Source organism: Anser brachyrhynchus, assembly GCF_964034855.1.
Source record: "Anser brachyrhynchus genome assembly, chromosome: 1".
In the NCBI taxonomy this organism is placed as follows: Eukaryota; Metazoa; Chordata; class Aves; order Anseriformes; family Anatidae; genus Anser; species Anser brachyrhynchus.
The window spans coordinates 100,021,832-100,044,452 of NC_137694.1; the positions used below are offsets into that span (position 1 = coordinate 100,021,832).

General features: G+C 37.8%; 1 protein-coding gene across 1 annotated transcript in view; it reads left to right on the forward strand.

Annotated features, from left to right (window-relative positions):
* The window catches only part of SLC22A15 (solute carrier family 22 member 15), a 41,360-nt gene that overhangs the window by 8,502 nt on the left and 10,237 nt on the right, over positions 1-22,621 (forward strand). The window contains exons 2-11 of the mRNA XM_080599739.1: positions 4,552-4,764; positions 7,742-7,874; positions 8,937-9,101; positions 10,147-10,276; positions 11,979-12,194; positions 12,890-13,030; positions 13,810-13,895; positions 15,998-16,118; positions 17,006-17,078; positions 20,471-20,659. Coding sequence (XP_080455865.1) covers positions 4,552-4,764; positions 7,742-7,874; positions 8,937-9,101; positions 10,147-10,276; positions 11,979-12,194; positions 12,890-13,030; positions 13,810-13,895; positions 15,998-16,118; positions 17,006-17,078; positions 20,471-20,659 — 1,467 coding nt within the window. The remainder of the gene's footprint in view (positions 1-4,551; positions 4,765-7,741; positions 7,875-8,936; positions 9,102-10,146; positions 10,277-11,978; positions 12,195-12,889; positions 13,031-13,809; positions 13,896-15,997; positions 16,119-17,005; positions 17,079-20,470; positions 20,660-22,621) is intronic.

Sequence of the window (22,621 nt, forward strand, 5' to 3'; positions counted from 1 at the left end):
TCCAATTTCCTCCTTCGTGTTCAGAGACCTGTCAACATATGATGCAAGGTTTGCTCTATTTCCTTTGCAGAGGGGATCCAGTCAGAGCAGTGGCGAGTCCTGTGCCAGCCCTCTGAGCTGCAGCATATGAGCCCACGCTAGATAGGTATGCTTGCCTTTGTAGTGTTGTACGTCATCCAGCATGCTGTGAAAATGCAAATGCTTTAGGCTATGCTGCCTCAAACTGTTCTGGAAGCGGTTCTGGCCTCTTGTTTTTGGCCTGCCAGTGTGCATTCAACTGCTGTGTAGTTCAGAGATTTGGCAAACCTGTCACCAAGCTTGAAGCTTTGCAGGGCAAGACTGAGTTTTTTTTCTGGCTGGTGTACTTCCTTTATCAGTGCTTCATCAGAAGCACTGTAGCACTCGGTTCTGCAACCAAGGTTTCCAACAAATTCCAGGTCTCCTTAGTGTCATGTTTATTGTCTGTACTTCCTGTGCTATTTTGGAAAAAAAAAAATGTATTTATGGTCATCTTTAATGTTCCTTTTGTAGGTAGCGTTCTAGATGTTAGTTTATTCAAGGGAGTGGTGTGGCCCAGTCAGGGAGTCTATAGAGGTCTTTCAAATCCTGTAAGCTGTTTCATCTGTCCCTGAGTAAATCTTGTAGGTAATTGTCTTGCAAGATTTTGCTACAGTACAAGACTGACAGATGACCCTTTAGCAGAAAACTTGTCATCTGTGTATCTGTAGTACTATGGGGAAATCTAGCTTGCAGGTTGTAATAGCAACCTGTCACTGAAGGTAAATTTTTTTTTGGTTACGTTTTTCATGAGGAGTGTTTCTTGTCAGAGTGGATTTGGAGTTGTTAAGTGTCTGAGAGATTACATTGTGTTCTTCTGCACATGGTTCTTCTTCATTTTGTAAATACAAGGGGACCTTTCCTTGTAGTGTGCTTTTTCTCTTACTCTACTACCAAGAGAGGAAAGCTATTTTGATAGAAGAGCATGTTGTCAGTGTAAGATAATAACTTCGCAACAGGAAGATGCTTTTAGGGTTCTTCTATGCAAAAAAAAATCTGGAAAAAAAAAAACAACACGTGAATTAAAAGGCAAATTGCCCTTTTTGGAATAACTCGGAGCAGATGAGATCATCAGGCTTTCAAAAATAAGGTGGCCCTCCAGCTTTTCAGCTGCTTGTACTGTGTTCAGTAGAAATGACTTTAGCCCAAAAATGTTAATTTCTTCATCACAGGCTTTTACCAGATCAAGGTCATTCATTATTCCTTCTAAATTTCTGCCTTCCCCTTAAGGTGCAGTTTTAATGTTTTTGTATTTGAAAGGTCAGAAGCTAGTGGCTTGCTCATTGTTTTGTTCAGCAGTGAATGCTTCAGCTGATACTTGCATAGAATGTCTAGCCTGGTTGTGAATAGCTGGTGAGCTGATTAAGAAGTGCTTTCAAACTTTATAGTAGAATTTAAGTTGTGCTTTTGTTCTTTGTCTGTGCTTTATAATGGATAAATTAGATTTAAGTTTCTTAAATGATTTTTGGCATTCATCATGAATGAAGCTGTTTAAGCTTTCTTTCCTCCCCCATGCTAGTTGTGTTAGAGATTCTACTTTTTTTTTCTTCAAAATCATTCGTTAGGAAAATTAACATTGAGAAAGCTAGTCAAGAGATTGCAGGCAACTCTATTAATATTAATTTTGAAATTTTAAGTTAAACTGTTAATGAAGTAGCAGTAAACGAATGACTAAAATTCCCTTTACTTAGCCAAGAAAGTGAAAGTAGCAAAGAAAGCAAAAACTTACAGGTTATTATGTTGTCTTTTAGTACATCTCCATACATCACAGATTTCTAATCTACACAAACTATGAAGTTTTAACCTACAAAGAATAGAAACAAACAGAAGAAACTTGAAACTAACAAAACTTGGCTCTTTCTCATCTGTGACTATGAGCCGCCACCTCTTCCCCCTGTGCGTGGTGTTCATCTTGATTAATGCAGATCAGTGCATGGAATTCTGTGGGGAGCTGTTAGCATCCACGTACAGCTAATTAATATGGCGTATCAATAGCAGGTATTAATTAAACGACACGTAAATTTGACTTGTACTATGTATTTGCCACAGTACACACAGTATAATGTAACCATTTTACACCTTAACTTGTTATAAAATGCTATCAAAACAGAATAAAGTATTATGTATTGATCACCAGTCTAAATAACTGTGTTACTGCTAAGCACCAGCATTTAGTGCTCTTAAGAGGGGAACCCCCAGATTAATTTTTTTTTAAAAAAGCTTCCTTTTATTTCAGTGTTAAAATTATATTTTTGTTCTTGTATTATTATTCTTTTGTTACATATTTAATATAAAAATGTAATATTTTGTTATTGTATTATTGTTCTTTGTAAGCTTCAATATTTTTTGTTCTTCGTAAGCTTCAAGTTTGCGTGGTCATGTTCTTAATACCAATTCTAGAAAACGTTTCTGGTCTTTTGAATTGTAAATAAGCTGGGATTGGGGAAGGCTGTGTGGTGTGTTTTTTTTCTGCTTTGCAACAAAATTAAGAGGATTTACTATACCTGTTAGCCAAAGTAAAAGGCAAACGATCACTAGAAAAATCAGTCTCTTCACAGCAGTGACTTCATTGAACATGAATATAGAAAAAGTAGTGTTTGATAACATCAAAGCATGTCACCATCTCAGAATATTTTTCTGATTCAGCATATTAATTGAAAGTGTTTCTGTTGTTTTTTCCTTGCTTGCTGCACTGCTAGGATGCTTAAGGCTGATTTTTTTATTAAAAAAAATATGATGTTCTTTGTGTGCCTGCAATAATTTATTTTTCAATTTATTCTTCTGTAGCTGGGGTGGGCTTCACTTGGAGCAAAAATGAAAAGTGTTCAGCTTTCTTTCCCTAAACCAAATGCCTTGAAGACTTCATTTCCTGAACTTCTTCAAAAATGTTTATTATTTCAGAAGACAAAAACAAGGATGTTACCAGTTAGTCCTGACATGGAATTGTCTGCATGAGTCAGAATACAGGAATGCACCAGAGATCGTGACCTGTAATTCTCATTTCTCACTTATTTCAGACTGTTCCTGAAGTCTTGAGAGTACCGTATCCACATAACCCTAGCAACATATCCACTCAGCTTTTTCACTCCATCTTCCTCATGTAATCTTAGGCATTGCCCTCTTTTTCAGATGAGGTCTTTCACTTTTCATCATCTGTTTAGAAGTTGTTCTTTAGTTTAAATAATATTATTAACAGATTGTGTCTTTTTCTTCCAAATCCCTTTCGATTTTCATTTATTTTATCCTAAAAAAGGAAGGAGAATGAACTCTTGAAGCTTTTGCCTTCGAGCACTGCAGTAGCAGTTTATCATGTGGAACACAAAGGAGCTGATGGAAATAAAATACTTATGTAATAACTCAGATCTTGAATATTTATTGATCCTATCTACATTCTCCTCAGTTCTGAGTATTATTTGTGTAGCAGCCCTGTGAGAGGCTACGCTTCCAAGAGGCATGCTCTTTCCGAGAATACACCGAGGAGGTGCTGGTAGCAGAGCAAGGGCTATATTCAGAAGGAGGTAGCTGAAGCGGAGTTTGAGGAACGGTAATGAATGTCATGGTGGCTTGACAGATTTTTTTTCATGAAGGCAATTGGCAAGAGAAACAAGATCCTTTTTTGTCATGAGCTACAGCGATAAGTTATTAAGGGCATGAGACAAGAGGCAGATTTATTTGGGGAATGGCAGAGGTCTTTGATTTGTTGCCATCAACTCCTTTTGTCTGTTAGGAGACTTTTTACCATGGGTTTTCTGTGGCAAAACTCATAGTACCTCTGTGTTCAAAGAGGTCTAAAACCATGGGTTTTAAGATGAAGTTGTAATGTTCTAGATTGTTAAAGCAGTGGCCTGTGAATGTTCTTCTGGACAAACACCAGTGACCCTACTCCATGCCAGGTTTAAAACATCTGGGTTTCCAGCAGTTTTATTTATATTCTCCCTAAACAAAGCCAGCTGTTAATTTCTGAATATAGGCCTTGTGCGGGTATGTAATATATATTAAAAAGGTATCTGCACATTTGCATGTGTCTCTATTGATAGTAAAACAGGTTCACAGGAAAAAATAACTTTGGTAAAAGTGGAAATAAAAAATTCTGAGGAAATCTATTCTAAATATCAAATTAAAGAAATGAACAACACAGGTGGAAGGAGAGAATAAAACAGTAAAATGCGTGCATTGAAGACTTTGCATTAACAACTCTTCCTTCAGCCAGGTGCTGCACTTGCTATGTGTGGAAGTTGGGGGGTGTCAGTAATGAAATTTCCTTTCTCTCAAATAATCCACAGATTAAAAAGTGCAAGAACCACTGTGTTGCAAGAGCCACTGTATTGAAGTTGTGACTTCATGATTTGAGATATTAGACAGAGACTATACATGACTGTATTGGTAGAAAGAGTCCTATTTCATGTTTTCTTTAGATACCATTTTGATCCAACTGTAAAGGAAGCATTGCTTAGGTGTACACTTAGCATCTGTGTTTTTTGTCTTTCACTTCAGCTCTATGTGGCCACTGAAGCCATCCTCATTGCACTGGTGGGGGCAACTCCTCCTTACCACTGGGATCTCGAAGAGCTCTCGGCTAACCAGAGCCATAGCAACCAGTCAGCGAGCGAGCAGAGGGCCTTTGGGGAATGGCTTCTGACCGCCAATGGCAGCGAGGTTCACAAGCACGTACACTTCAGCAGCAGCTTCACATCAATAGTCTCTGAGGTAAGTCTGGATCGTGTTTTGCTGCCTCGTGTTTAAGTAGTAAATGGCACTGGGGGAGTATGGGGCAAGCTGGCGGTACTGCTGCTTCTCTCTCCCATACTAGTGCATGTTTTAATTAGCAAATGAAACAGGTGCTACCTCTGGGTAGAGAACAGGTAACCTATTCATATCCTTACTGGCAACAAAAGCTACCTTTTGTTTTGCAGTGCAGATGTTGACCAATGCTCTGCTCCAAAAGTACCTGCCTTCTCCACATGGGAGATGCGTGTTGGATCTTGTAGCCTGGTTCCACAATTGAGCTGGAACCATGTAATTGTACTAATGTGTTCAAAGTCCTGTGTGTATCTCGAGCTCTTTCTGGCCACCTTCTGCAATTTCCTTGGTAAGAAAGGAAATGCATCCATCATGCAATTAGCAAGCAGTAGAGAAACTGGAGAAGAAACGACTTCTGTTTCTTTGCTGTTCCAGGTATGAGGGAGGACATCGGCAGTAGGGAGCAAGATGGACAAAGCAATTGCATACATTATATCCCAAAACAGGCTTTAGCTTTATCAGTGCTTTGTAAGTGTCCTCTTTCATGGTCTAGCCACAGTCTTTAAAGGAATGATTCCAGCTTCCACACTGTTGTGTTCAAAACTTCCCATTCCTGCGGCCTTGAGTATTTATTAATGCCATTCGTCTGCACAGGAGCCCTATCTGTCTGCAGCTGTTACAAGACCTGGATTTAGCACTATACAGCTGAGTCAAGCAGAGCACTTCTTGATAATTCATGGCTATTGACCAAATGCATTAATACTATTTGAATTAGTCCTGTAAAGTACTTAATGTTATTGGTTATGAGCATATTAATAAAAACTGGCAGTTTGGGAATAGTACCAAGCAATTGTATACAACAGGCATGCCTTCTTATTCTGGTAATAAAGTGGATATGAGTACTTATGACACTATTGAACTTAAAGTCCTGATGGACAGTAGCTTTTCTTTAAGCATAACTTAAAGCTAATTGTCAAAAAGGTTTTAAAATCTTTTCTGGGCTTTTCCTGGTTTGCTTTTACTTGTTCCAAGAATTGTTTATTCTCTTAAACTTGACAAGTGAGACATGTTCATGGAGCCTAGAAGTGGCTTAGGGATATAAATTTTGTGAAGATACCTATGTGTTTTAGTTGCAAAGGTAAGAAATGCAGGTAAAGAACAAAGTTTACTTGAAAAATACAAAATTAAAAAAGTATATCTTATGATATCTGGTACCTTAAAGAACTTCAAAGCAGGATCTGAACTTTTCAGTAAAGGCCCATGTGTATAAAAATCCTGTTGCCTCTCCTGTATCCCATGACTAAGATACAGTTTGTTCAAAAATCTAATTGTATGCATGGTACATTTGAAAACTGACTTAACTATGAAGTTCTTGGTGTATTTTTTCCAAAACAATCTGAAGTTGTTTTGGGGATTTCTGATTGCTAAGCAATTTCCATACTGACAGAGAAGTTTTCTCTGCATTTGAGGAGGATATTTTTAATGCTTACTTTGTGGCATCACTTAGTAGTAACTTGACTATTGCAGAAGTGCTCTGAAAAATATTTTGATGTAAACAGATGCATCATATTTCTTTTTTTCAGGAGAGAGGCCTCAAGTCCTTTGAAGGGCTTCTTAGTCACTGAGATTAACTTGCAGAACAAGCCTTGCTTTGCCACAACCAAATTTTGCCTTGATCTCTGAACAGTTCAGAAAGAATCTATTGACATACTATCTAGTGTTGGCAGTTTTTTAACATTTATACCAAAATTAGGGAATGATTCTTTAGCTCTTATGAAATTAACTGTATTATTCCAAGTTAAAATTAATGTGCTGTTATAATACATTTTCCTGGATTTTTTTAAACTTTGAGGAGCTGATTTGTGGTCACATGGCTTGCTTTAGAAGAGAATTTTGTCAGAATCCTGACACCCTAATACTAACTGTCAGTAAATGCGTCACCACTTAAATGACAATTCAAAATGAAGCATGTACTGAGAGCAAGCAAATTATGTTCTTGGAGCTTCTGAATGATTTTGTTAGCTCCCTAATCTTGGTGAGGTAGTTTATAACTGAGTTGTGAAATAATATAAGCATAGCTAGAAAGGATATCTAATGGGGTTTTGGTATTGGAAAAGGTTATGAAGAGAGGGTTAGTGTTATTGCAGGGAAAATGAATTAATTATCAGTTTACCAGCACAAGAAGAAAAGTTGGGTGTCACTGAAAGGAACTATTATTTTGAGATTTGAGAGGAGTAGAAAAAGGAAAGAATACAAGATACAAAGCTTTTAGAATAAAAAATGAAATAGCTTTTGAACAGTGAAAACATAACATAATTTAATTCTAGAGTTTTATGGGAGGTAAGTTCAACCTGGAAGAGGAGACACTGAAGTCTATAAGATCATATGAGGTTCAGGTGTGTGTTTGGAATAGAAAAGAACTGGAAGTTACAGAAAGTGGACTGTTTAAAAAAAAAAAAAAAAAGCAATACCAGAAAACTTGTCTAAAACTACCAAAGTGTTTCTCAGTGATGAGACAGTTCATAAGGAAGAGAGGATTATTTCTGGATGTAAATGACAATGCTTTATTTTGCATGGTGTGCCTACACACTTCAGCAATATATATCAAGAGTCAGGAATGATTTTACTTAAGAGATTTATGTGAGGAAAAGGCAATAACAGGGAGAGAAGGGGAAGAAGGCTGCAAAATTACAATATCCCGCAAGGGATCTATTCTTGAGTTCAGAATGAAAGACTATACTTGATTTGGGGGAACTACGTATTTGGTTACTACCCATCCAGAGAGTCTGGAAGACAGCATTTGTTTCAGTGTCTGATGACTGACTGAATGGGATGCTTAGGAGACTTAGGCAAGTTTTTATCTTCCTGAAAGTATGTCATCCCCCTCCACCTATTGGCAAACCACTTTGACACTGGTTAATTCTCCTTTTTTGTCTCCATCCAGTGGTTTTTAATTGGCAACACATCGTACAAAGTCAGCGCTGCCAGTTCTTTCTACTTCAGTGGTGTGTTTGTTGGAGCAATTTCCTTTGGCCAGCTCTCAGACCGCTTTGGGAGGAAGAAGGTCTATCTCACAGGTAACCAGTAATAGTCTGTTTCACAGGTAATCTAACGAAATGAATGATGCAAAGTTGTCCTGTCTCTGAAGATGAGTGGCAAGAGCCCAGTTTCTGCTGAGAGCTTGATACGCAGCTGTGAGTCACATGCTGTGATTTTTTTTTTTGTCCTTCCAGTACACTTTAGTATACCGTTCTTCCAGTGTGTTTCCAGGGACAATAAATTAATATTTGACTGTTCAGTCAGCATCTGAGCATCTGGGAGGCATTCTGGATTTAGGAATTGTACTATAAGGGCTTATACTTAAGAAATGAATATATGCGATGGTTGTCATGCTCATGGGATCTCCACAAATTGCAATTAATATTCCTAGTAATTTATTAGCAATGTTCTTACATGTATAACCTGCTGTGAATTTTATCACGTTTCATCTCTTGGCTGCATAATTAAATTTTTATGTATGTGGGTTCATCACTTTAAAGCTTGTAAGTTTTTGTTCTTTTACTCTACCCAGATAAAACAACATTTGGAACTTCATGTTTTGTATACGTATTTATAAACTTGCTTGTCATTGGATGAGCATGTAGAATTAAAAAACAGTGGCTTTTTTTCAAAGAAACAATCTAATCAATTCAAAGCAGATAAAGATAAGCCTGCTATGCAGTGCAAACTTCCCATACACTGTCCTCTGATTTAAGCTTCTCGTCTCTAGCCTATATGGAGTGCTTTCCAAGTATGAGAGGAGGTATTTTGTTTAGTCTGTGACTCTTGCATGGGGATAAATATGAAGCCGTTTTAACTGGAGTCCTGCAGTAGTTCTGAATATTTGAAAAATGTCTTCCATGAACTGAAGTTCAAAGTGTAGTACTGCAAATCATGTACCAAATACTAATCCTAATGTTCCCCTGTTATGATATTGACTTTGGGTACTTGCGTTTTTGCCTGAACTTGTGGCATGTAGCAGTGTTTTTTAGGGATTACTTAAGATAGAAGTCACTGAAAATCAAGTAAAGATGCTAATAATTGCTTCTGTTTTACGTTAGATGCTCTTCTGAAATGAAACCTTTTGCATTGTTTTTCAGGTTTTGCCCTTGACATCTTATTCGCCATTGCAAATGGATTTTCACCCTCATATGAATTCTTTGCCACGTCTCGATTCTTGGTAGGGGTGATGAATGGTGGGATGTCGCTGGTGGCCTTTGTTCTTCTGAATGAGTGTGTGGGTACTGCATACTGGGCATTAGCAGGTAAAATTGTCAATGTCTATTTTCAGAATTTTTAGATTTATCATGCACACCACTTGAGACATGCCAAAGCTCACTAGCATTTGCCAAGTTAATTCTACTCGCTTGAGCATTTGTGTGACAACAGTCTTTGAGCCTTCCTTTGTTTAATATGAACTTTAGACAAACACAGTAGATAACGTGGCCATTCAGATTTCTGCATCACCCAAACTGACTAAGGTACGTCAATTGAAATAAGTCCCCTGTGGATGTTACACACCTAAATACTCATCTGTGGTTTATGATAACTGATCTCTATCCATTAGGATCTTGGGCTATGCAAAGCAGCTTAGTTTGTTTGTATGATACATATCGATTCTTTCATTCCTGGCTGTTCTCAAAAATAAATAAAAAAAACCTTTTTGTATAATGGGAAGATGAGACAGCTATTGTTAGTGCTCAAAAATGAGTTGTCCCATGTGGTAATCAACCTTAGAACAAATGATACAAATCCTTTAACTGTCCTGGTTACTAGCGTTGAAGCTGTACTTTTGATATGATGACTATATACTGTACTGTTTAGGGTACAGTCTTTCTTCTTGGCATGACTTGCCAAGTCACTGACAAGTGGCAAAGAATTGTTACAGTGAGAGATCAGTGACTGTTTTAAAAGAGAATATCTTGCAAATCGTGAGAGCTACAAATGAATACTATATATTCCTAAAAATACCATTTTCCAGTGGTTTGTAGTATTTTTTACACATAGAAAAATGAAACATTTACATTTAGAATTACAAGACTTAATTATTTACAGGGATCTGAGTGAGGAGGCTGTAGAAGGGTGCTTCTTGGACTTGTCTTGATCTTTGTGATTAGGTGTAATGCATCTACTCTGTGTGGGTGAAGGACAATGTTCTTTGGTCAAATAGCTGTGTATTTGCCTGTATTGCTGAGTGAAATTTTTTAATGAAGTGTTAGTTTATGTATGATCCCACATGATGGGAGTTAGCAATGTTCCTTAAAGGAATGATAATGGTGTTTTGTTCTTGTTTCTTTTATTGTATGTTAGGATCTATTGGTGGCTTGTTCTTTGCTGTGGGAATTGCCCAGTATGCTTTATTAGGGTACTTCATTCGATCCTGGAGGACTCTGGCTGTTGTGGTTAACCTGGAAGGAACAGTAGTCTTTCTTCTCTCTCTGTAAGTTATTTTTCAAACTGAAGTCCTTCAAGGAAGATGTCAAAAATGAGAGAAAATACAATTAAGTCAAGGAGCTTTTCTAGGATGGTATGAAGTGCTGTAACTAAGGTATTTCTCTCAACCTCTACCACCCTATGTTCTGTGCTTACTTTAAATTGCAGTGCTGCAATATCTGAAAACCTAAGCATATGTTGCATTGTCTGTGCATTATTACTGTAGATGGGAACAGTCTTGAGTAGTATAGAAGAACATCCTGGTCTTTCAGTGGTATGTGTAGGTGCTTTAAATTGTTGTCTGGTGTGCTACAAGATGCTGTATATACGTTCTAAATGATACAGAAGCATTACTATGCTTATGTAATAACATGATATTTCTTTTATAATTCCGCTTACATGGAAGGAAGAGCATCAAAATTGCTTGCACATACAGTCTCAAAGGTGACATGTAAAACAATGGGCAGCTTCTCTTTATTTTTTTAATATTGTGATTAGTAAAGAAGAAGAAGGCTTCTTAAGGTAGTTGGGCTTTTTGTTTGTATATTTCAACACCGAAAGGTATGATGCAGTGTGATCTTTCTCATATATTTTCTGACAGTAAAAACTCAGTAACTGAGGGAATAAGTGAATTTTAGCTTCTGTTTAAACTTAAACTTAAGTTTTTTTTCCTTCCAACATCTGTAGCATTGGTAACTAACTTTTTGTTAAACAATCAAATGCCCTTTCAAAGGAAGCATCAGAACTCAGGAAGAGGTCTTAAAGGTTGTAAGGTGAAAGGCAGACTTGACATTTCCGATACTTCAAAACTTAAAACAGTGGCATTTCAGGCCTTTTAACTTGTATTTTAACTTTTGGATAATATGTTCAATTCTTTTGAAGTGCTTTGTGCATGGGACTTCAGAGCTGTGTTCAGATTTTTTCATTCCAAATTTCACACTGTCTCCCACCCCACATTGCTTTAAAAAGATTCTTTATAGGAAGTATTACCAGGCTTTATCATGGGAAAGAAAACATGTTCATTTCTAAACTCTTATTTAAAAAAAAAAAAAGTTTTTAAATAAATGATTTCACTTCTGGTCAGAGAGAATCTTAAAAGTTCTGGCAAAAAGTTGAAGTTTAAGTTAGTTCTGGGAATCCAAAAATAGTACGAGATTTGTTTTGTAGGCTGTGTTGGAGTTATAGACCTATCAATTACACACTGTGTATAGGGAATAAAAGCCTGGTCTTTGTACAGCCTCTGCCTTGCTGCTTATGGGAGAGAATTTGGGGAAATGCTGAAACATGAGGAACAGGAGATAACTAGTCAGTGTTGCAAAAAGATCTTGCTTTTAGTGATACAGTGCCTCTAATTCATAATTTCACTGGGAGGAATCCTAATGATATTGTAATTTATAGTATTGTGTATGTATGTGTGTATACATATATATGTAATTTTTCACTATCTGAATTACATATGAATTATGTTCCTTCTCCTTTCAACATGTTTTGTCTGTTTCAGTAAGCGAATTCTATACCTAAAGGGCTGTTTGGAAAAAAAAAAAAAAAAAAAAGGTTATGCTGAAACATGTTTCAGACTTATTTCCCTAGGCAAGCCTAGCAATGTAGAACAGAAAAGCCCTAAAGCTGTCTCTGATATATATGTGTGTGTATATATATATATATATTTATGATACATTTATTTTAAAATCAGAAACTGTGCGTTACAGATTCATTCCAGAGTCCCCCCGCTGGCTATACTCGCAAGGCCGGCTGAATGAAGCAGAAGATGCCCTCTACCTCATTGCAAAGAAGAACCGCAAGCAGAAGTACACTTTTTCGTTAAAACTCCCAGCAGAGAGAAGCCCCAGAGAGGCTGGCAGTTTCTTGGATCTGTTCCGACACAGGATTCTCTTGGGACGCACACTGATCATGATGTTCACCTGGTACTTAAAATACTTTGTAGGCCCAGCAATGTCTAATGACTGTGTGTATTTTCTTAAGAGAAAGCGCTACCAGTTGTTGCCAGGGCTAGCAGTTGTAATATGGAGCAGGAACCCATTACACTACTGCTATTTGCTGCCAGAAATGTAACTCTCCAAAAGTACCTGTTGTGTTTTGGGGAGTTCTACTAGCCCTGAGTTTTTTTTGCTGCCACTTTGAAGTAAATGTATGATAGGGTATGCAAGTCCTCTGGCATTGCTGTTCACACAGTTGCTTTTATAATGTGTATTCTTGGGGGAGAATGTATTAAGAAAAAAGGCATTATTTTGTCAGCAGGCAGTGTAGTGCTATATTCTTGTTGCTTTTCTAAATTCTTAGTGCAGAATAGTCATTTTTTGTTCCATAAATGAAAGTTAGGAGATTGCCTTGATGATTTCCTGCAGAATGAGTTAGCGACCTGTTCTTTTCATCTCTGTAGAGAAGTCAGCCAGTCAGGGTTACAAAAGAAATATGAAAAATCAGAATTTGAGAATGAATAGAAGTGTACTAGAGTATAGAAATTAAAGGAAGGCAGAAAAAATTTAGACCTATTATCTGAAATACTAAATATATTCTATACTGCATTGTGCATGAGCAGTGCCTTGATATGGCAGTCAAAGATACAACTCTGATATTACTTTTTTCTTCTCTTTTACAGGTTTGTGTGCAGCTTGGTCTACTATGGTCTTACCCTTAATGTAGGTGACTTAGGTGGAAGTATTTATGCCAATTTAGCCCTTTCAGGGTTGATAGAAATCCCAGCATACCCAATCTGTATTTACTTGATTAACCAAAAATGGTAAGTATGAAATTCTGTTAATGTGTTGTTTTGTTTTTTTTTTTTCATATAAGTTTGATGCATATTGTCTCCCCTATTCTATATCTACAGTATGGAGCTTCATGCTTCAATTTTAGTAGTTCAGTATATACTCCTAAGAAATCCTTTTTCTTTTTTTAAACTTGAAAGTGCCACTGATAGATCATTACATCTAGTAACAGTTTAATGACAGCTTAACTTTTTCTCAGCAGCTCATTTTATTGTTAACAAGTTGTCTAAATTTGGTTCAAAGATGAGGCTATGTCAAACCTAGCTGTGCTGACTCTGTGCTAACACAAGATGGCATTCTTCTCACCTCTGTCTTGTAATTCCCATTCTCACTGTTAGGTCAAAGTTGTAACTAAACTCAGCAGAAACTGTTGTGTGGTGCCATGTAATAGCTGCTGTGTGTGTGGATCTGTGAGCAGAGCTGTTGAGTCTGATACCTAGCCTTTTCCTGATTCATGGTACTCTAGACAATGTCTTTCATTTTTTGTGGAATTCACCTGCCAGTCTCTTTTCTTCATGTCTCTTGAGCAGCTTTACATACAGACATGCAGTGGGAATGAAATCAAAATCCTAGATTGTCAGCCACTGCATGAAACTTTCTTGGTGCTCATTTTGATGAGAGCAGCAGCAATTTGTTTAAAAACAGTGAGAGAGGAAGTGTTTGTGGGAGATGGCATTCAGCATTTCTGGCTGCAAATGAAGAGAGAACATGAATTTAGAGGACTCACTGGTTATCCCTTTTTGGACATCAGGTTTGGTCGAAAGCGAACATTGAGTGCATTTCTGTTCCTGGGAGGATTGGCTTGTCTTATTGTCATGTTTCTTCCTAAAAAGAAAGGTAAATGTTTCCTTTTGTTTTTGGAGTACTTTGTAAGAAGTTGTAAAACTCATCCCACAGCCTAAGAATTTGTTTGTTGTCAGAGCGTTAGGCTTATACCACATGCGAGTCTGCAATTTTAAAGCCAGAGAAGCTAACTCATAGAATAAGCAGCAGCCTTCCTAAGATCTTAAGAAATGCTTATTGAAAAGGTGTGGATTTTAACTTGTTTTTGAATTCTGACTTACACTTTTAATCACATCAGTCAATCCTGTCCAGTGTTTCTGAATGATGTTTCTTGGAATATCTTCATTAGCTATGAATCTGTCAGTATAAACAGTACCCATGCAACTTGTGTGACTCCAAGTGAAAGACCAATGTCAAAAGATTCTAAGAAGTGAATTAAGGGATGAGTTTACATCTTTTCCTCACTGCTCTGTAATGTTTCAGAAGGGTGTGATTGTGGTTTTAGTAATGTGGCTACATAACATGTAGTTCAGAGAGCATTCTGAAAATCTTTTGAAGCAAGAGGTCTTAAATTCAATGTATTTTTTCTAAAAGCACTAATGTGCATTTCTTGGTTTTCATACATTTTTCAAAATGATAGAAACACAATAGTACAGTGAATAGCTTTTCTTTGAAAGTGAGGTACATAAATTCATGTCAGCTTGTAATATTTGTGCATGTGTAACAGTCACAATGAGTGAAAATGCTTCTAGTGTTTGAAACTAGCATGATTTAAAAAGATTAATCACACATGCTCTTGTTGTCCACATAAATAACTAGCTGTAGATGGCAGTGAATATAATAGGTAAAACATTTTCAGAGAATTGTGCAACTCAAGTTCCCAGAAATATTCCAGATACTAGAGCCCAGACATTAGAGATACCCGTGTTAGGCTGGTGCCAGTCATCGAGTAGTTTCTGCATTTCAATCCAAGCTCCCTTTAGAACTTGTGTAAAGAAAGATTTTTAAGAGGATAGAGCTGCTGGACTTCAAGAAACCACCTGTGTGCTGAACTGCCAAAGTCAGACAGGAACAAAATGTCTAAGAAGCTTAGCAGCTTCTTAGCTTGCCAGAAGCAAGCACCACTCTCCTTACTAAGCACTATTTGTTCAAGGCAGTAACAGCTTATTCTATAGTCTTCCTTGTTAGCCATTTAATGTCTTCTGATGTACCATGTATAAGCTCATAATCATTAGCCACTCTGACAAAACTCTGAGCTGGATGGGATATTTGGTATGGTTCTGTATGGCATCTTCCTGTCTCTTGTTTTTTTTCTTCTGAAGTAATCATGTTAGAAAGCATGTTATCATAGTGTGATATGTGACTATGACTGAATAGGGTTCTAGTTATGTTAAGTGGCCAAGTTTTTTTTTTAGTGTCTGTCATTCTTTTCTTCAACTTGCCAACGGAGCTGATATAGATTATTAATGGTAGACCAGAAAATGTGTGGGATTTTCATTGTTTCTTTTTTGTTTTGTTTCAGCTTTTGTTATGTTTATAGGATTTTTACCTTGCATTTCTAAAATTTGACATTCTAATACGGTCTTCATACAGGATTTTAACTTTAGAGATGTCTCTGATTATAACAGTGAGGACAAGGAAACAACAAAAACCTCTCTCTTTTTCTGGTCTTGAGCAATAGTTCAATACCGTAGTCTCTGGGACTGTTCTGTCATTTAATCCATTTTTTTCCTGTTGGCTTTTATTTGATAAAATGGAAATAATGTTGGGCTAGTAAAAAGTCTGCAATTCATTTAAAATGTGCTTTTTAGTTGCTTTTTCATGGTGTGTTTTATGGAGAGTTTTTCCTCTTTGTACAAATTTAATTGCACAGATAAAGAAAATAAATCCGTAGACACAGAATATAAATTTTGTTGGATGACTTCTGCCACTGCTGCCTAAAAGAAGGCTCCTTGGATTCTCTTGAGTTTTGAGAGTTCTCCTGAAGGTACAAATCACCTCCAACAAATACTGGTCTTTAATAGAAAAACGCTTGCCTGCCATAGCAGATTCTTCAATAGATTCTGTTTTGCTCCGTACTTTTGTGTGATTGAAGTGATTACTGAGATGTAATTCAGTGTTCCAAGGCATTACGAAGATCACGTTTTCTCTTTCAGATACTGGAGTGTTTGCAGTGGTGAACAGTCGCTCTCTTTCTTTGTTGGGAAAACTGACAATCAGTGCTGCATTTAACATCGTCTATATCTACACATCAGAACTTTATCCCACAGTGATCAGGTAATGCAAGTTAATTTTAAGGCTTTCATTTTTCTGGTTCTTATATCGGGATCACCTTTTACTTGCCTTGCTTTTTTTCTATCAAGTGTCCCTTTTATTTTGAGACGTTCACTTAACATACAATGTTTATCTGTAGAGTCTTGTATACTAAACTTCTTCCCTTATCCTCTCCTCACCTCTGTCTCCCTCAAATCTGTAGTGTTCTTTTCAGCATAACCATATTCTCTGTAAGAGTAAAATAACCCTCTTAGATGCTTGGTATGCTCACAGCCCTCTCTCCACTTGTGAGGATAACAAAACAATTGTTTATCATTCTTTTTAATGAGTGATATCTGTAGGTTTCTCAGTGCTTTATAAACCAGACATCTCTTAAATGTTCATGCTTGGATAACCAACAATGCTGCAGATGACCTGTCAATAAGCTTTATAAACGTAGCTTGATGATTCAGAGGAAGAAGTGCCCTGTGCTTGCGGTGACAAAGTAGACAAAAGCACCTGTTATACGGGTTGAAACTGATCCTGTGGTGTTTTTTTTTTTTTTTGTGAGTGGGCAGATCAGCTGATTTGGATAGAGGAATTCATCCAAAGTTTCAGGCAGAGATGAGATGTGTTGACTGAAATCACGCTTTGTCTCTTTATATGTGGACATATGTTAGAATTCTGAATTTGCAGGGTATTTGTATTTCTCTCCAATCATATGTTTTAATTCCTGTCTTCAGATGTTTTCAGTTACATTTCACTTTTTGTTGCCAGTTATTGAGGTCAGGGTCATGACTGAGGCTTCTGGCTGATTAAGTCCTTTCTTGCACTTGTAACTTCTTACCCTTCTTAAGTCCAGCTCATCCTATACAAATGTCATTGATTAATGATTTTTGCTTTTTTCTTAGGAATGTTGGAATGGGTGCCTGCTCCATGTTTTCCCGTGTTGGTGGAATCATTGCTCCTTTTGTCCCTTCATTGGTTTGTCTGAACTTCTCACTGTTCTAAATATTTTTGTTCTGTGGCTCTGATGCATCAGAAGCTTGCAGAAGTGGGAATATTTGGGGTAAATTATGTATACTAAGATCTGTAAATTGAATGTCTTGGCAGTATCATGGTAGACTAAAGACATAAGGATGTAATCTGTAATTAGAAAATCCCAGTATTTAGTTCAGAAGTTGTTTTAGCCCTATAAGAATTTTGGGGCTTACAGTGGACTTTAGCAATATTGTCATTTGAAAATACCGAATTGATGATTCCTATTTTAAACAATAAGCCAACAATAAAAAAAGGTGGTTTAAAGAATAACTGCATCAAGACGATAAAGCATAAAGACTCAATGCCCTTCTCAAACTCATATTTCTGAAAAGAAAATAATTTTACCTTCATTTCATTGAATATCTGTGAATTATAATCATCAGCAAAATGGTTTATCTTTAAATGAAGGAAGATGCTGTTTTGGAGCCCTGAGATACCTCTAAGGCACAAACTTCACAGCGGCCTGTCCAGGCAAAGAGAAATGCTCAAGAACCAAACATGAGGATGATACATGCTTTCCTCTGTTTATAGACATGTATATATGCAGGTAAAAGAATGCAAGTTTCTTTGACACGCTGCTTGGTAAGGTCAAATGAGAATTCCTTTAATGTGACAGACATCACATGAAATAACTTTTCTCTGTGCCATCTGCCATCCTACTATGTCAGGCAGAGGGCTGGCAAAAGGGTAAATGAGTACATCGGACCTTTTGTTCTGTAGAATGACATATGGGGTAGGTGAGAGTGCAGCATCTCCAGGGCTACAAAAGGCAAAGACAAGGCAGGTGCAAGTTTCCCAAGTAGAGCTAATATACTGCTTTTATGTAGCAGTCAGGGCATCCATTATGTTTTATCTAGTGGAGGATTGTCACTGAAGGAGACAAATCTTGGATCATCATGTTCTGAAGGTCCAATGAAAATCAAAATAGGTGTGTTTAAAAAACAAATTAATGTTGATTTGAGGAATTAATTAAGTTTTTATTTAGAGTTTCTTCAACTATTTTAATGCATTTCTCAGTAGCTTTTGTCTGGGGATGAGTGTTTTAAAACAGTTATACTCCTGGATTTTTTTTAATGAGCCTTCATGTTCTTCTAAAAGTGAATGTATACATTTTGGCACAGTATTGTGAATGACTTGTAGCTTTGCACACAGCTGTACTAAGTGTAGTTGTGGCTGTAACAAAACATGAAAAGAGGGTCAGGCATCAAAGGTGGAGTGTAAACATTGCTTAAGCTGTCAGGGGTGATGACAGGAAGGCCAAAGCTCAGTTGAAGCTAAAAATAGCAAGGAGCATAAATACAGAATCCCCATGAATGCTGACAAGAAGTGGAAAATTCTGTTTTTGGTGTGGACTAGTCACATGGTTTTATGCAGGCTAAGAACCAACTGGATGAGTAGCAGCTTTTCTGGAAGAGACCCAGGAACTACAATGGGGTGACAAATTAAATGGGAGCCTCATTGTAAAGAGGCAAACTTCACACTGAGCTACATTAGTCCATGGCCCACAGATGAAGTTCAGGTTCCCTCCCAGTTCTAGAAGGATATGGAAAAAAATTTATGGGGAGAGTCCAGTGGAGGGCAGCTAAGATGGTTGGGGCCTAGAGTGCATGTCTTCAGATGAAGGCTTGAGAGAGTTGTGCTTATTTGGTCTGAGACAAACTTCCACTAGTGTAAAATTGTTCAGCAAGGATCAATGGACAAAAGTTGTGATTTGAGGGTTACAGACAAGAAACTTGGGAAACCTTTTTTTCCTGAGAGGCTTAATGTAGCCCTAGAACAGCCTGCTCAAGGGGTGGAATCTCCATCTTTGGAGTTTTTCAATACTTGGTCAACCATAGCTTTGTGTAGCCTGGTGTAGTGCTGGCTGTAGCCCTGCTTTGAATTGGTGGTTAGGCTAGATGTTGTCCAGAGATCTCTTCTAACCAGCATGTCTTTGATTGTGTGATACATCTCCCTACTACAAAGTGGTGTTGCCTTTGTTTAAAGAGTATGCTTTATGGGTAAGAATTGCGTATGGATTCAGCAAGCATTCCTTTTAAAGTCCATCTCAAAATCTGTGTGGCTCTGATAGTATCAATGGTTTTGTCTGGGATAGAGTTAATTTTCTCTGTAGAATCATAGAACAGTTTGGGTTGGAGGGGCCGTAAAGATCAGGTAATTATGACACCCCCTCCACTCGCCATGGGCAGGGACACTTTCCACTCAAGTAGGTTGCTCAAAGCTTCATCCAACACTTCCTGCAAAGCGTCCCTCCCCAGCTTTCCTGTAGGCCCCCTTTAGATACTGGAAGGCCACTATAAAGTCTTCCCAGAGCCTTCTCTTCTCCAGGCCGAACAACCCCAACTCCCTCAGCCTGCCTTCATAGGAGAGGTGCTCCAGCCCTTTGATCACCCTTGATAGCCCTCCTCTCGACTTGCTCTAATAGGTCCATGTCCTTCTTGTGCTGGAGGCCCCAGAGCTGAACGTAGTACTCCAGGTGGGGTCTCACAAGAACTGAGTAGAGGAGGAAAATCACCTCCCTTGACCTGCTGGACACACTTCTTTTGATGCAGCCCAGGTTATGGTCAGCTTTCTGGGCTGCAAACACACATAGAGGCTTCTGTGATTCATTAAATCCCCAGCTCAAACAGGATCACGTAGACCCACTTGCCAGGGCTGTATCTGAACAGCTTTGGAGTATCTCCAAGGCTGGAGACTTTACAACCTCTCTGGGCAACCTGTGCTGGTGCTCAGTCACCGTCATAGTACGAGTGTTTTCCAATGCTCAGATGGTACCTCCTGGGTTTCTGTTTGTGCCCACTGATGCTTGCCCCATCACTGGGCACCACTGGAAAGAGCCTGGCTCCATTCTCTTTGCATCCTCCCTGCAGATATTTATATACATCAATAAGATCCCCTCTGAGCCTTCTCTAGGCTAAAAAGACCCTGCCTTCTCACCTGTTCCTCATATGTGAAATGCTTCAGTACATTAATCACATTTGTGGCCCTCTGCTGTGCTCTTTCTAGTATGTCCTTATCTCTTATACTGGAGAGCTCAGAACTGGACACAGGAGTCCAGGTGTGGCCTCACCTGTGCTGAGTTAGAGGGAAAGGAACATCTCCCTCAATCCAGGATACCACTAGCCTTCTTTGCAGCAAGGGCACAATGTTGGCTCACATTCAACTTAGCTGAGTTGAATATGAACTCGTGGTTTCGAAGTTATGAATTCATTATATTCCTGAAAACTTTAATTTCATCATGAAATGGTTGTAAAGGTTGACTGTTTAAATATGCAGTATGAGCTACAGGGAACCAACCTCTTCTTAACTCCCTTTCTCTCTGCTCTTGTTTACAGAAATCTGTACAGTGGTCTCTGCCTTACATTGTATTTGGAGCAACTGGTCTTTTGTCTGGGCTTCTAAGTTTATTGTTGCCAGAGACCTTAAACAGCCCTTTGCTAGAAACAATTTCAGACCTGCAGGTGTGCTCATACTGGAGGCTGGGGGATGAAGCCATGTCATTGCAAGCCCTAGATGGCTCACAGGTATATTCTTTTTTTTTTTTCCTGGTATTTATCTGCCATATTTATTTCAGCTGTCAGCTTGAATATGCCACTCTAAATACACTAGGACAGTGATTCTTGGCATGTGGAAGATAGATCCCAAGGAGATACAAGAGGTGGTTTAGTAATTTTACCATCACATCTGAAATGTCCCATGGGAATGCAGGCTGAAACATAGGTGGGTTAGTTTATCCCTTCAAGCCCAGAAGCTTACAGTTGTTTCCTTTGGGATAAAGGACTTGGTGATATCTGTGCTTCTGTAATCTAAGATGGATTGCTGCAGCATGCCTTCGTACAAAGCTGGCCATTGAAGTTTTTGAGACATCCATTTGTGATGGACTCTTCTCAAAGGCAGCATGCAGTACTTCTGACCTGCACTGGCAGTTCTACAGCGTCAGTTGTTGGGTCTGCCCAAGAGACACTAAAAGGGTTTAAAAGGGTTAAAGATAGAGTAATTTGAGATCTCTCTCGCTGTTGAGTCTGGGAAATGAGATTAGCTGAATATGCTGGAACTGCAAAACTCCCAGGTATAAGCATAAAGAAATACTTTATTAATACTTTATTTTAATACTTTATTTTAAACTATAAAACTATTAAACTATTAAAAAACTATTAAAGCTATTAAAGTATTTAAAATACTTTATTAATCTTTATTTAAAATGTTTTTCAGTTAAGTCTCCTTGACTGTGTGTTTGTCACTTCACTTTAAACTTAAGAAGTGTCTGGGAGTTTGACAAAATTAAGATGGATGCATTTTTCCTGTCCTGTAGAGGATTTTTACTTTGTTTTTCTGTGAATGGTGTGGGACTAGAGAGAAGTAGCTAGAAATTAGGAAGTGGGTGTTTACATGTGGGTATTATCTTCATGTTTAAATCCTGGTCTCAAAAATCCTGGTCTCAGAATTCTAAGTATCAGTGAATGAGTAAAAACTGAAGTGGTCAGAAGACTTGAAGGTCAGCTCTTTTCATATCAAAATGTTGCTTGTCCTGTTAAGTTGATACGAGACAGGACTGTATAATAAATTTTACTTTCAGTTACTTAATTTTTAGTAAAGCAGTCTGAGATTTGCAGGTAGTCATAGATTTATTTTCACAGAAATTAGGAGGCAGAGTAAAACTAACTTCTAGAATCAGAACAGTTTCTTCCTTTGACAGGCTTCAACATGTTGCCTTATTTACCAAATTTAGCTTTAATAATTCTTGAAAGGACAGCAGTTTAGTGTCAAAAGCCCCCTTGAAGAAAGCTTGAAAGAGGTAGACCTGTAATCATTAATTTTATACTTGACACGCACATTTTATAAACATCTTTAACCATACTGGGTAACTTGTTATGGCGTCATATTCTTGCTGCCAACACAAATCTATCATATACCTTTACATCAAGTTTATACCAGCTATTATTTTGGTAATTACATTATTATTACATCTTAACTTTGCAAATGGCTTACTAACAAAAAGCAATTCTAGCAAGCAGTGCAGTTATTTTAACTTAGAGGAGAGAAAAATCGTGCTTTTCCCTTTTAACCAAGTAAGGTCAGTATCACCCTTAGGGGTGACCAGTGTTACACATCTATCTATCAGCGTGCACCCAACTTGGTTCACTTGCATCAAGCAGTCTTTTCAGGTTAAATCTTCCCTGTTTGCGTTTCTGCAGGCTTTTTAAAAATCCCAATCTGACCAAGACCCACAAAAAAAAAAATTGACAGTGCTCTTCAGGGAGACTTTTCCCTAGATTACCTAAAATGATTGAATCCAAATGAGAAACAGAAGAGCCAGGTGCAGGCCTGGAGTAATACTGTAACTTCAGTAAAGTTATATCTGGAATGTCTGTGGCACATTAAGGATTTATTTTAAAGCTACAACAAAGAAAGCACTGATAAAATGGAAAGCTGTTAAACATTAACCCTATTTGACAAGGCCATGGAGAGGTCTTATGAAGCCGCTG